Source organism: Chrysemys picta, chromosome 19 (assembly GCF_011386835.1).
Source record: "Chrysemys picta bellii isolate R12L10 chromosome 19, ASM1138683v2, whole genome shotgun sequence".
In the NCBI taxonomy this organism is placed as follows: domain Eukaryota; kingdom Metazoa; phylum Chordata; order Testudines; family Emydidae; genus Chrysemys; species Chrysemys picta.
In genome coordinates this window covers 3952441-3967689 of record NC_088809.1, presented here as the reverse complement: position 1 = coordinate 3967689, position 15249 = coordinate 3952441, and the positions used below count along the sequence as shown (strand labels likewise).

Here is a 15249-nt window from a genome sequence, read left to right as displayed (position 1 = left end):
TAATTCAGTTCCGTGTTGCTTATCAGAATGGGAAGCTCCCTTACCTTTGGCACCACTAAGTGCTCCCCCTTTTGCAAACCCTCATGTTGTGGCCAGCGACTGAATCAAATTAATTTTGAACTCATCAGTGCTACTGCACAACAGCATGAGGCATTCTCCCTTCCACTCCCCAAGGGGCAGAGCACACTGCCTCTGTAGCTGGTTTCTCAGTTTAAAGGGGAATTAACTTAATTTTTCTCAACAATTTGTGCAATGAACTTGAGCAATTCATTGGTTATTGCTTCAACAACAGAAATATTTGAATGTGTCATTAGTAACTGGGTACATCGAGATATGTTTAATTGCTTTGGCACATCTAGTTTGGTAGCACTTTGTAGTTCCAGAAGAAATGGGCAGCTAATTAGACAGGGAAAATGAATCAACTAAGCAAGACAGTCCTAGATCTTTGTGAGCTTACAATTTGCTTAGAACAATTAAGAAGGAAAAACACAACAATGCTGCTCATTAGACTTAAGCAAGTCTCTCTTTTTGCAGCAGCACTTTCTTCAAAAGCCCAATAGGAGGAAGTGAGCATAGTTGCTTAATACTGGCAATCTAATGATTAACTTTATCTGAGGATGAGGTGTTCCTGAAGTTGGGTACAACACCTGCTGTTCCAATCTGTTCTGCTGTGATAGGCAGGATTTCAAATGCTGTTTATATTTTAGCAAAACACAAGCAATTCAAATGATCACTCTTCATTCATTTATTAATCATTCCTACCATATTTAATGCACTCCCCTTTAAAGTCCTTTCTTGGCTGTCAGTGAGCTGAGAAAGACCCCACCCCTGCAGCAAAGGGAGACATGGGACTCTCACCACAAACAGTTCAATGCTCCTTTAACAGCACCGGGGGAACAGCTCCGTGTTCCAGGTCCCCCAAATGTGTTTCAGCAATCACTGCCAGCCACTATTCCCAGATGGCAGTGCTGAAAAGTCAAGTGACAGGGCTTCCCTATCTGATATCAGATGCCCCCCCCAAAACCCAAATCAAAAGTAAGGCGTTAGGTGACAGCTAAGTTATATGCTCACTTTGGCTAGTACTGGTTGCATTTCATTAATCAATTCAATAACTCATCTGCATCAGAATATCTGATTGGGAAGAAGATTTATAACTTTGTGCTGTAGATTAGTTGTGAATTGTTACTTATTGGTATCATAAAAATCAGCATTTGTGATGTGTTGACTTCTCTCTTAATCCATGTAAATTTACAAATCAACTTCTTCTGAAACAGTCAATATAGTATGTGGTATTTTATCCAGATTTTGCTAAGGACCAGATTCTGCAAACTTCCTACTAGGTGCAGCACTTACTATAAATACTGTTACTGATTTCAACAAGACTAATCACTGTAGTAAAAAACTGCAGGATCAGGAATTTAGCTATTCTGTTATTAATTTTTTGGTCTGAATTAGGTAAAATGCATTTTTGTTTTTTGAGATATCCTGCAAGAACTCCAACAGTGGAACACAGCAAGAATTAAAAATATTCTTATATGAAGAAAGCCTTAAGAATCTAGTGAAGAATTCAAAAGCCTATTGTGAATATTCGCCTCCCCAGCCTCCTCATTGCATATACACAGGAACAACACAGGCCAAATTGTGACTCAATTTCTATATTTGCATAAATGATATACAATGCCTAAGCTTGCATGGGCAGTTAAGTTGTGATGGCACAGTTCCACAAGCAGAATCCACAAAGTTGTATTTATTGTGTAGGGAGCAAGCAGCACATAAAGCATTCAGATTTTACAAGCTCACAGCCATGTCTATTACATTTCTGACTGGATTATTTTCTGCTCTTCCTATGCTTTACCAGTCATTGGTAATTCTCTACTAGCACTAATTCTGAGCATAAGAAAAATATAGAAATCTGTAAACAAATCATCCCAGGCATAATAGATACTTGAACTCATTCTCTGCCGAATACGAACAAAGCTAGTGTTACATTAGTCCTTCATGCCCCTTCTACATATACACACAGATCATATAGGTGTGAGCTCAAACCAGACACGATCTATATACCACTGTTAAAACAGAGATGTGTTGACATACAGCATCATGTATATGCTTTACATGGGAAAGCAAAGGGAGAATCCAATTTTGTGGAAGCTGTATTTCTCTAATCAATGTGGTATGGAAAATGTTTTCAGCAAATCTAAAGCCAAACGAGCACTTTAAAAACAAATTATAAATCACTGTAACATGAAATTTAAGGTCTCTCACAATGAAGGCAGCTGTATCCATTTGAAAACAGTATGCAAACCAAACCAGACAGAAAAACACAGCTCCTCTGCACACAGCTACCATGTGACAGCTGGTCAGCGAGAGATAGAAATCTGGCCTGGCACAACAAGGGTTTAGTTGGAAACATTCCCCAACAATTACAGATGACAGCTAGACATTAGAAAAGAAATGCTATAAATAGTACACCAGCTCACTATTTCAATGCTTTTCTTTAATTATTAACATTTAAATGCTTGCAGATTGCATAAGGTTTGTTCATGTTTAGAATGATTATTTATGAAATTCCATTTCTTAGAAATAATCAAGGATTACGCAAGCAGAGTATAAGTAGTTGTTTACCACCTAATAAAATATGACTGGCTGCTCCACACCAACTGTTCTTGGGCACGTACCCAACACTGAAACAAGCAGCAAGAAGCAATTTAAAAACAGAAGTTGCCCACTCTCAGATGTTTGTTTTCTATCTACTGCCACTTTTCCCTTGACTGCAACAAATTAAGACTGGAGAAAAAGACCACAGTTGAAAGTGATCAGTGACACCAATCTACATTTAATAACTGGTCTTAAAAACAACACAATCAAAGTCACAGATATAGATTTATTTGATTTGTTTTCATATAGACATGAAGACATTCCTGCTAGGTGACTGTGATGTTAATTATCTAATGATTTGTGGATGAGTATCCTGTGTCCACTGAGATGAGTGAGGGGGGGAAAAATGTCACCTGTGTCTACACCCAATTAAATTAGATGACTGGAAAATTATACTGAATCTGCACATAAACAACAGGGTTAACAGAGAAAGTAAAAAGCCCCTGGACATGTTTACGAAAAAAATTACATACCAAAGTCCATTCTATCTTTTTGGTTTCTCTGAAGTAAACCCAACAGCAGGTCAGCCAGATATGCTGATGTTTCCCTAGGAATACTGTATACAAAGAGAAAGAGAATCAAATATGCATTAATTTCTATTAATATTACATTCCTACCCAGGAAACTAACATCCTGGAACAATACTGCATCTTCACAATAAATGCTTGACTGTCTTACACAGGACACACATTTGGACTCAGCGTGAGCAGTGAAAGGATGGTAGAATATGTGCCACAGGCATTACATTATTCCCAAGTCAACATAGCAACATTAAATGTCAATTCCTACTGGGTCCAGGCATCACAAAGGAAAGGAAAGTGGGGTGGCTAACTCATACAATTGTCAAGAGGGAAACAGTGGCCTGAGAACAAAGAACTCAGCTGGTCAGCAATTAAAGCCAGACATAAGGGGAATTCATACTTGATAAGCCTGGAGTAAACCAACTAAGACTTCTAATTTCAATTTATCAAGGTAAACCCATTCCCCTCTCCCCGATATTCTCCTGATTATTCAGATTTCTGAGTGGAGTTTTCAGTTCCACAACCAGACTTGTGAAGAGACTCCCCCTGCAAATATAGATTTGGGAGAGGCTCTGCCTTTAGAAGTCTTTGGATGAGAACTATACAGTTAGGCCATGTTTTTCAGAAATGACTAGTGATTTAGGGCACCTCACCTTGAGAGCCCAACTTGAGGCATTTGAAAGGGGGTAGTGCTCCAAACTTTCAGAAAAACAGGCCCCTTTAATACGTCTTCAGTTGGGCACCCAAGAACTGAGGCACCCAAAAATCACTAGTTACTTTTGAAACTCTTTGCCTTGATCTCTGGAAGGCTGTCAAATATACACCAGTAGCTAATAAGTGCCTTATTGTAGGTTAGTAGAAGTGGGGAGACACCCTTTGATTTGGCATTTTGATGCCACAGGTCACACTACAAAAACAAATGAAAAACAAAATAAAGTCAAGAACTTCACAATGTGTTATGCTCTGAAACAGTTCCCAAACCAGCACATAGTCCCTGTTTGTCTCCATGATTTATACACCAAACCTGCTTTTAAAAAAAAAACAAAAAAACCCAACTGTTGTCTGTCAGCCCTGCAAACTGAAGCGGAGATCTGAGAGTCAAGCTGGGTGCTCTTTCTGGTTTGTTCATCAGTAAAAGACTCTGCAAATGGAACTTAATGAATAATTCTGCTGATAGACTACAACCAGAAGAATCTAACTCGCTCGCCCACAGTTGTATTGGCTCTGCAGAATTAACAGGAATAGTACAAACATATTTGTCACTGAAGTCAGTAGATATGATTTGACAGGCACATACAGCAGATGTTTTGGGTGAGGTGGTTCCTTCTTTATATAGTCACTTTGGGAAATCATAACTGTATTTTAAAAGAGATGTAACCATCCAAATCACTTGATTTCCATAGATATAAAATTACTCTACAAAATATACATACCTAGGAAGCAGATTCCTGTTTTTTTCATAAAACATTCTCAAGTCTTGAGGACTATTGGCCTGTCAAATAAAAATGTGAATTTGTTTAAAAACTCATTTCAGCAGTGAGAATTGCCTTTCCACATGTTTATGCACATGGACACAAAAAAGGAGACTTGGCCAATTCAAGTGCATATGCGTAAAGAGGCTTACAGCATCATAAGGGAGATATGAGCTCAGAACTGACTTTACCGAGCATCCTTAGGCACATGCATCCCAGACTACACATTCAGATCTCAAAAGGACTGAGTATGAACCCCCCTTCTCTTCTGAGAATCCACAGCCACCTGGTCCTTGAAGCAATATCAACAACAGACTAAGATGACATTATGAATCCTAATCCTCATGGCTGGCTGGCAGTACCACAGCTGCTTCTGTCAGATGAAAATGACCAATCAAATGAGAGGCGGGAAAAATAAATCTTACCTGAAAAGGTGGCTTCCCAACAAGACACTGATAAATCACAGTTCCTATACTCCACAGGTCTGCCTTGGCATCGTAGTGTTGCGACATAATAACCTCAGGAGCCTAGAAAATACAGGAAAGTTACAGAAGGAATTATGAAAAACTGACCGCCACAATGGTACAAATCAAATTGTTAATATTTATCTCACGACAGCAGGATCAGCCCACAAATCAAACTGCAGTAATAGAATGTCCAGTTTACTGCAACAAGGTCAATATTTTGATAAGATAAAATGTAACATCTTAGTCTGTCCCATTGTATGACTTCAGACACCAGACTATTTACTTTTTAAACTCTGAACACCTGCATTCTTGGAGGAAAAAAAAAAGTAAATCTTGGTGGTGTTAATATAGGAAAAGGAGGCAATTTGTATGCATGGAGATATGCCAAATGATTAATACCTCATTCTTATATAGTGCTTTTTTATCAGCACATCTCAAGTGCTTTACAAAGAAAGTAGTAAATATCATCACCGCCACTGTACAGATGGGGAAACTGAGGAACCTATAGGTGGAATGACTTCTCCAAGGTTACCCCACAGGCTAGTGGGAGAGCCGAAAATAGAATTCAGGTCTCCTGAGTCCCAGTGCAGTACTTTATCCACTAGGCCACACTGCCTCAGAAAGACAAAAGGCAATTAAAGTGAAATTGCTATCTGGAGTTATGAGTATGAAGAGAGAATACATAAATGCCATTTTCATTCCAACTACTGAAATAATTGTTTGTTTACTCCAAATCTTCTTCCAATGTTTGCATTCTAGCCATTTTCGCTTTCTCCCACTCCATGACCCTTCTTATTCCACAGAAACTGGGAATCAGGCAATGCCCTACTTCAGAAGACAATGCCAACAAGTATAAAGGCAACTAGTATGCAAGCTTACGGATTAGTTTCTAGTGCATCAAGAAGTATGCAAGAACCAACATGTCTCATAATCCATAATATCAACACAGATACACATGGCCTATTTTAATTTACCAGAATATTTCTTCGCCGCACTGCTAAAGAAATGTTCAGTTTTCCCCTCATTCCCTCTCATTTTAACAATCATGACCTCCAGGCCTCAAAACAGCATATGCTGAAGAGATAGTAGAAAGGTAAACTGTATGCTCCTCTTAACATCATCCTCATTAAATAGCATGCACTCGCCCGTCTCCAAATGGCAAACCCTATTTCTTTGATAATGTATCAAATACAAGATGTAGTTTAAAATACTGTCACTCACCATATACATAGGGGACCCACACAAAGTGGCAGCCATCATGTTACTATGCAGGTAACGAGCAAAACCAAAATCAGCTGTTTAAAGAAACACACGTGTCATTGAAAAGAAAAATAATGCTTAAACCTATGCAGTATAATGGATTTATCTTTCGTTATCTGCTGTAATCACAAGTTAAGAGTGAAAAGTAAGTACAGTATTGTCATAAAATGCCAGCTTAGTGGAGTAGCAGAAGGCTGTGTATAAACTCGAAGAGAAGCAAACAGGAACAATGCACCAGCCTCCCTAACAGCAAGCCAAGAAATAGCAGCAGCATCATTTGTACAAATTGCTACTCAGCCAACTCTCCAGCTGCAGAGTACGCTGTTTGGCGTCAGCAGGAAAGGATTAAAGACAGAAGCTAAATATAAATGGTTCATTAAGAGTGATGAATACACAGTCTGCTTAATTAAAATCACATCAGGTAAAAGTTTGGAAATTTAAATTTCAGATGCCTGAACCTTTCTGCACAAACAAGAAGATTGGAGAATTGTCAAATAGGGTGGCAAGGGGAGGAATTTTGCCTTTTCTGTACTGATTAGAAGACAGGAATGAATTTATTGGAATGGGTCATATCCGAAACAGATACCTCATTTTCAACAATAGAATGCATCATAAAAGAAACAAATTAAATACAAAATGTCTGTTTCAATGGAAACTCACTGCCCTAATTCCTCAAGATAGAACATTTTCAGAAATTCAATCAGGGTAAGGTCAGTACAGAACAGTTCATATCCCATGTAAATTACAATGCCAAACCCCTTCCTACCAAATACACACCAAAAACTACATCTAGAACCTTTTTAAGAAGTCGTCTTAGGAGTCCTCCCACCACAAGCACATTCTGAATTATGAACAAACTGCTGATTCACACACATTCTGAAATGGGCTAAAAATTAAGCAAGTTTTTAAAACTGCAGCAAACCAAAGATCCATGGTCTCTCAATTAAAATAGTTTAATAGTAGAACCATTAATCAGCATGATTTTATAACTGTTTCTTCAGGATACCTGTTTGATCAAATTTAACCAAAAAGTTCATTATAATTCAAGTTTCTTAATACTGGGGACCCATCTGCTAGCATAGATTTCTATTCTCCAGGTTTGTGTGTGATTTGCAGCAATGTAATGAACATAAACTCCTAAGGCAGAACCTTTCATTCTACTGCACTATAAAGTCGCAATTGAGTGGATTTCACTGTATTTGAAGTTTATTTTTTAAGGAAAAAAAGAATTTACCTATTTTGATTCGTATGCCACTGACGCTTGACTTCCTACGACTTGCGTAAGACAACAAGATGTTCTGTGGTTTAAGATCCCTATGAATTATTCCCTTACTATGTAGGATACGCATAGCAGCTGCAATCTGCCGGAGGAAAACTCGGATGGTGTCTTCACTAAGTGTTCCTTTAGCTGAAAATACATATATTTAAACACATGAGAAAGTAAACACCACCTGTATTTATCTTGAGCAAAATAAATGTAACACCACTGAGCTGCACTGAAAGTCTGAAAGAAAGCCAAACAAGTCACATTCCTGCATTCAATTAATAACAATGGTATTTTAAAGCTTTTCTATAAATGCATAATCCCCAATTACACATTCAATATGCATTTCCACAGCTTTAGTACTAGTGATATTTTTGAGTTATCTGTATTTACAGTAGTCTACTCAGCTTTGTGGCATTTTGATTGTAAAGCTTGTCATTGTCCCTGCAGAATGCTGTTCTGAGCCATCTAAAAACTATAGAACTACAGGAGGCAAGCAACAGGAAAACAGTTTACTAAACATTTACTTAGAATTGCACAAGTATAAAAGGTGTGCAAGACCATGCTGTCAATAGTAAACCCTAAATCTGTTCTCTCTTTTAATTACCTTACATTCCATACAAGCAGCTAAATTATGCTGGAAATAACATTCATATATGACAGCTGTGCTTCAAAGAAAATAAACCAAAGTTTTTGTGTAGCTCTTAGAAAGGTGTTAAATGACTTGTGCAGGAACATACCATGCAGTATGAGAAAATATGTAGCTTTTTAAAAAAAAACACCTCAACTTATGGTCCGATCGAACTCCCCTTGAAGTCAATTGGAGTCTTTCCAGTGAGTTCAATGGAAGCTAGATCAGGCCCTTAGTATACACAGATGCAGTAACAGAAGCTGTTAGTAAACAAAAATCCATTCCACACAGAAAGATATAAAGAATGTGATAAGGATTATAAAAAAATAATAATAACTTTCCAGGGAAGGATGATTTATTTCTCCCCAAAGAGAAGAGTTTTTTAAAGAAGTTTTTAAAAAATGAACTCATGTCACGATTCTGAAACTTGCGTCATCACCCTGGGCAGAGGCACGCAGGAGGGTGAAATCTCTCCCTAGTAAAACAAAAGTGCCTTTTTTCACAAAGCCTCATTATCCAAGTAATTCAGCAAATTTCTAGAGGCAATTCCTAGAAAAGGGAGTGGGAAGAATCAAAACAAGGTCAGCAGCACCACAGACTCAGATTTAGAATATAATCTGACAAAAATTTGCACCATGTTACCAAAGTGTTAGATTAGAACTTTTCTTCTTTCAGCTCTACAAATAATGGAATGTTTTAAATTGAACTGTTTCAGGATAAGGACAAAGGCATGCCTTTGACCAGCTGTGCATGGACAGAACTCTTATAGATCGATCACTTATTTTATTAGAGTTAGCATTAAAAGAAACATTTATAATGGCTAAAGGACAACTTTGATACAAATGCAAAACCTGAAGCTGCAAGGAGAAATAAGAATTTGGTTTCCAAATTCTTGGAGAGGTGTGTTATAACATAACAAATATAGCAGTTGGAATACTTCTTCCATTAGTTTTAAGAACAGCTACTGAACATAAATACAGCCATACTGGGTTAAGATCAATGGTCCATCTAGCCCAGTATCCTGTCTTCTTACAGTGGCCAGTGCCAGGTGCCCCAGAGGGAATGAACAGAACAGGTAATCATCAAGTGATCCATCCCCCGTCGCTCATTTCCAGCTTCTGGCAAACAGAGACTAGGGACATCCCTGACCATCGTGGCTAATAGCCATTGACAGACCTATCCTCCATGAACTTATCTAATTCTTTTTTGAACCCTGTTATAGTTTTGGCCATCACAACATCCTCTGGCAATGAGTTCCACAGGTTGACTGTGTGTTCTGTGAAGAAGTACTTCCTTTTGTTTGTTTTAAACCTGCTGACTATTAATTTCATTGGGAAATTTCACTGGAAAGACTATACAGTAGAAACAGATGGAGGCAGTGTAACTTTATATCAGAAAGTGGAGCAACTGATGGGATTTCGTTGGGTTTATACAGTGATCCATGTTGCTAACCAAAAAACCATAACCTCCTGACCTAACATTAATAGTAAATTTCACCATCTTAAAGCATTTTCTCCTAATTCAGCCATATAGGAGCTCAAATCTCTGATTTCCTACGTGCTTGGGCATCACAAAATAACTTAAATATCCTGTTACTTAACCAAAAACAGTAAATTGTATTGCCCTCATATACAGGATTGTAACAGTTTTTCCCATTGCTTTCTGTTCTGGGGAGTCTTGAATGCTAAGAAATAGACCAAAAAGGAAAGTCAGTCCCCAAAACATAGCCTCATTAAATCCTCCTCGAGGCACAAGCACCTCCTTACACTTGGAAACTGAGTTAATTAAACTGGGTGCAACATATCTAGAGTTTGTTTAAAACAGAAATCACTTAAGATATTCAACATTAGCTGCTTTATTGTAACAGTGAAATTTGAAAAGCAGGACATTCAATGACCACATTCAGTGTCAACATTTATGAAATTACATTAGAGATATTACACAAATACACATATAAAAATATTTACATCAGAAGCAAAAAAGAAATACTGATGAATTTTACAACTGTAGAATACGTTTAGCATAACAGTATACTAATAGAGAAACATGGTAATCAAATACCTTGTAAATAATCTGCCAAGTCTCCACCATTGCAATACTGTTGAAAAGAAAGGAGAGGCTGGTACTCAAAATGTAGATGTCTGAATGTTCACTCCATTCATTAGATGTTAATTTTCATTTCTCATATGTTTTTTCCTAATAAAATCTAGAAAATCTTTTGCATCTGTTTGACTTTAATATTATTTTTGTTAATTATTCATAGTTATTAATTCTGGTGTGTAATGGAAACATTCCATTAAGAATTATGGTATTGTGAACAGAAACACTGCATAATTTATAGAACACATACAATTATTGTTGTCTTTAACAGTGCATATGAAATTAATGATCCAGCTTTCAGATTTATAAATTTCAGCCGGCCAAAGTATATTGCAGCTATATCTGCATAGTCAATCCATTTTTATAGCACTTTTGTAGATGAAGACTAATTCAAATCCAGTTAAACAGAAACATACACAAACACATACCTCCATTACCAAGAAGACAGAGTTGGACATTTCCTGAAAGAAAAGCACAATAAATCTCATTTAGGGAGATAACAAGATAGGGCCTTCAAAACAAAACCAACCAAACAAAAAACCCTTACACTAACCAAATGTAGTATTAGATTTTCAATTAACTGAAATGACCTTACTCAAAATCATTAAATTTTAGTGCAATAACTGATGTTCCTAAGTTTCCATACAACAAGCATTAAAGATTTTACTTTTAAAAGTGTATATTAGTTCTCATGACGATTGCCAGAATAATCATCAAAGGCTGAATCTCTAGCCATACAAAATGCCCGGCAAAGAGAGCAATAGTGTGAGCATCATTCACATATTGTCCCTTTAGCCTTCATACCTATTCAGTACCTCAGCCAACGCTACATTAATAAAGGACCAATTAGGTGTCCGTCCCATATTTGGCCACCTCTTCAACTAGACACCAGTCCAACCAATCAGACATTAGATGGCATTTGTTGTTTTTTAACATCCTGGGTCAAATTTGATCTAGTGGCAAGGCAAAAGGCGGCTTAAGATTTTCCAGAGCCAGCCAATCCCCTGTAAGAGGGATTTCAAAGTAATGTTCCCTGCTCCTTGGCCAAACAAGCATTGGTCCTGCCACTTGAAAAAATGAAGGTCAATCAAGAATCACACATCAGTTTGCCAAATGCCTGGAATAAACTGGATACCCAAATGTACTATCGGACTTGCAGGGTACTTAATTCAGGCTCCTTGTATACTTCTGGAAATTATCTACCCAATGAGTCACTGGATGAGGCATGCTCCAGACATGGAGTTAAGCATCTCACCTCAAGGCTGCAATTTGATATGGCAGCCCTAGTGAGAGTTTCCGAGCTTCTGACCTCTTCCAACTCATTTGGAACTGGGACTCCCAGTCTGAATATAGGGTAAGAGTTATTCAAAGGCTGATTAGCTAACCCCCAACTGTAAACTGTGCGTACCCTTCACAAGCCTGACTGCAACCTTTCCTGCTTTTTAGTGTGGAAATAAGAACGTGGACTTTTTATGCACTGAAGATTCTTTTTTAACCTAAGAGAAAGTCTGCTCATCTGTACCAACAGCCAACACAAATTGTATGTATTGGTAACAGTGTGCTGCAGCACTCAGATTTCTATATTGATTCATTTTCAATTTTCTAACATATGGCTATAGCGCCACATGTGTTCCATGGCATTTATATACAGTCAAAACTCAGACCTTGTCTCAGAGTTTGCATTCTAACTGGGTAACAGTAGACAGAAGGCATGAGGAGTCAGAGGGAGCTAGGAGGAGGTAACAAGTGAGAGGGAGAAAAGCACACACAAAATAAAGTTATGGTTCCTTCTTAAGTGGGATAATACATTCAATCCCTATATAACAGAACTCAAGTTAACATAAGAGTACGGTGGGGTTTTTTTTTTTTTAAAATTAGTTGGAAGAGGTGGTTTTTGAGGTGTTTGAAATAGGAGAGGGACGTAGCATACCATACAGGCTAAAGCACATTCGGAAGCAGAATTATACACAGTTTGCCTGTACGTATACTAGTGACAAAAGAAGTCAGAAGGGGCACTATACAGCAAAATAGCAGCTGTGAAATTAGTCACTTTTCTGTGCTTATATTAAAATCTTCACACATTTTGAATCTGAGCAAACTGTCAAGAACTTCTATGAAACCATGAAGTGATTTGTCAGGTGTTCACAGACAACTGGTAAACATTTGCTGGTACACTGAACTCTCAGCAAGAAAAAAGTATTTAAAAATTGTGCTTTGATGTGCTATGTCAGAGCCGGATCCACAGCCCAATGCAGTCAGTGGAAGCCTTCCCAATGACTTCAATGAGCACTGGATCAGACCCAGAGCAAGGGAGCTGACTTGCCTCAGTGCGACAATCAAAAAGTACAGTACATAACCGCTTATGGGTTCTGACTTCTAAATTCTACAGGCATTACACAAATGAGAAAAAAAGATACTTAACTACTTATGTTTTTTAATTACAATAATTTGTAATCGCTGGTTTGAAACTGCCAATTACTAAACACACCACATTTTAACCATTGAAAGCCAAACCAAGTTTGGGGTGAATTGCTTAATGGTGAAAATTTGTATTCCTGTGTTTGAGAACAAAATACAGTAAAGCTATTCCTCAAAGACCCCAGACATTTCAGCTGATATCATGAACTACAAGACTGAAAAATGAAAGCTTATATAAGAGCGCAGAACACATCAAATTACTGTCAAGTAGTAATCGCATTCTAATTCCTGGAGTTTGTTTTCTAAAAGGATCGTAATTTCTATTCACTTGCAAGAACAAGTTACATTTAAGATGAACTAGGTATTTTAATGTTTGTTCAACACAGAGGCAGGCCAATTAACCTTTTGGAAGTGTTCATGTTAGCCACCCCCGTTAGCTATGCATAAAGACAATCACGTCGCTCTTTTCTCCAGCTCAGAACATTTGTTTGCATCTTGAAGCAAGTTTCTGGGAAAGTTAATCGAGTCTGTTGCAACTAAGGGCTAACTCCCACCAACAAACAACCAATACCGAAGCAGCAGTAGATCAAATTACAGGAAGTTCCCGTTTGTTTTGTTGTCTTGGAGCATGTGTCTCCTCTACAAACCACAATGTTTTTTCCAGGAAGGCAATACACTAAGTCAGCTAAACATGTACATTAGGGTTGCCAGGCATGCGGTTTTCGACCGGGCGTTCGGCTGGAGCCCGCACCCCAAACCCCCTCCAGGTCAGAACCCCCTCCTGTACCCTAACTCCCTCCCAGAGCCTGCATCCCAACCCCCGTCCCAGCACTGAGCCCTCTCTTGCACCCCATACCCCTCATCCCTGACCCCAGCTGAAGCGCACACACCCTCCCATACCCCAATCCCTTGCCCCAGACCTGAGTCCCCTCTCGCACGCCAAACCCCTTGGCCCAAAGCCCCCTCCTGCACTCCAACCCCCTCATCCGCAGCCACACCCCAGAGTCTGCACCCCCAGCCGGAGCCCTCACCCCCCTCCCACATCCCAACCGCCTGCCCCAGCCCAGTGAAAGTTAGTGAGGGTGGGGGAGAGCGAGGGAGTGAGTGAGTGAGGGGGGATGGAGTGAACGGGGGCATGGCCTCGAAGAAGGAGCAGGACGGGGAAGGGCCTCAGGGAACAGGTGGGACAGGGCAAGAGTGCTCAGTTTTGTGCGATTAGAAAGTTGGCAACCGTAACGTACATATTTTCTCTTTCTCTATTTAGATGACTGAAAATATTTCATGACAATACAAGCTGTCTTTAATTTGATAGTGGTTCTTGCTGTGTGTCTTCTTAATAAAGTCTTCCAACTAAACCAGTCATATTTTCTTCTAGAAGTCTTCCGGTTACACCAAATAACATTTAGAATATTCGGAGCACAATGCTTAAATTGCAAACTATCTGTGCTAATTAAAGTACTTGTGCATTCCAATTGATTTCCATCATTCTTACGGATGAAGAATGGGAAAATACTTAAAGAAAGAGTATTGAGAGCCAGGAGACCTAGGTTCTATTCCTGGCCCTCAACGATCTGCTCTGCAACCTTCAACAAATCTTTTTTCCGCACCCATAAAAGGGGATCAATGTCACCTCTCAGAGGCATGATGAGAACTAATTCATTGTTTGTAAAGTGCTTTGTGTTCTTTGGGTGGAAGACACTAAACAAGTGAAAGTTATAACAAGCTGTGGCACTGGCGGTAATTCCTCTCTTGTGCTTTAACAGGAGTGTAATGTACCTGATTTTCCATAAGATCTTCAACTATATATTTCAGTCATCAGGTTGAGAGTTTAGGCAACCGAGGAGCCTGCCATCAGATCATACGGCACTTCAACTCTTGAAATTCTATTTCAATTGTCTTCCCCTGTTACATAGCAAGTTTTCTCAAGTTCTAATATCTACTCTCCATTGGCAAACAGAATGGTTGGTGCATGATAGTCCACCCATAGAGCAAAAATATGAACAATTAGAACTGACGATTTCACAGAATTAGCAACTCAAACTATGCAGTTTTCTTTGTACAAAAATGGCAACTCATGACAGAATCCAATAATCAGCTAATGCCAGTTATTTATTCATCACAGAACTAAAGAGCAAATTTTCCAGAATTCCCTGTGAAGCAATATTCTTTTAACTGATATTGTTCCCTTCAGAAATAGGAAGCCCTTTAGTTGCCCCATGATAGTGACTGTTCCTTCTCCAAATAAGCAAGAGGAATCTAAAAAGCGGTTAGTTTAATATCATTTAAAAATCAAAGTAAACACTGCAATGCCACAGTTATTTGGACACTCCCCTCAGACAGTTGGGGAGGTGGCTGGTGCCAGAGAGCGTTGGATCAGAAGCACACATTTTTTGTACATAGGAACTTGAGAAAACTGAGCTGTTTTTTGCAGTTTGCACGACCACTCTTTTCTTCTGCC

The 15249-nt window shown here is 38.7% G+C and overlaps 1 protein-coding gene across 6 annotated transcripts in view; it reads right to left on the bottom strand.

Annotated features, from left to right (window-relative positions):
• ULK2 (unc-51 like autophagy activating kinase 2) overlaps window positions 1-15249 on the bottom strand; it is a 53394-nt gene that overhangs the window by 25703 nt on the left and 12442 nt on the right. For all 6 annotated transcript variants that reach the window (XR_010593840.1, XR_010593839.1, XM_005298168.4 and 3 more), the window contains 7 exons: window positions 10802-10834; window positions 10335-10371; window positions 7613-7786; window positions 6340-6413; window positions 5077-5178; window positions 4613-4671; window positions 3132-3214 (listed from right to left, as the gene is read on the bottom strand). Coding sequence is in view for 4 of the 6 variants with exons in the window: in XM_005298168.4 (XP_005298225.2) it covers window positions 3132-3214; window positions 4613-4671; window positions 5077-5178; window positions 6340-6413; window positions 7613-7786; window positions 10335-10371; window positions 10802-10834 (562 nt within the window). In the remaining 2 variants the exon portion in view is untranslated. The remainder of the gene's footprint in view (window positions 1-3131; window positions 3215-4612; window positions 4672-5076; window positions 5179-6339; window positions 6414-7612; window positions 7787-10334; window positions 10372-10801; window positions 10835-15249) is intronic.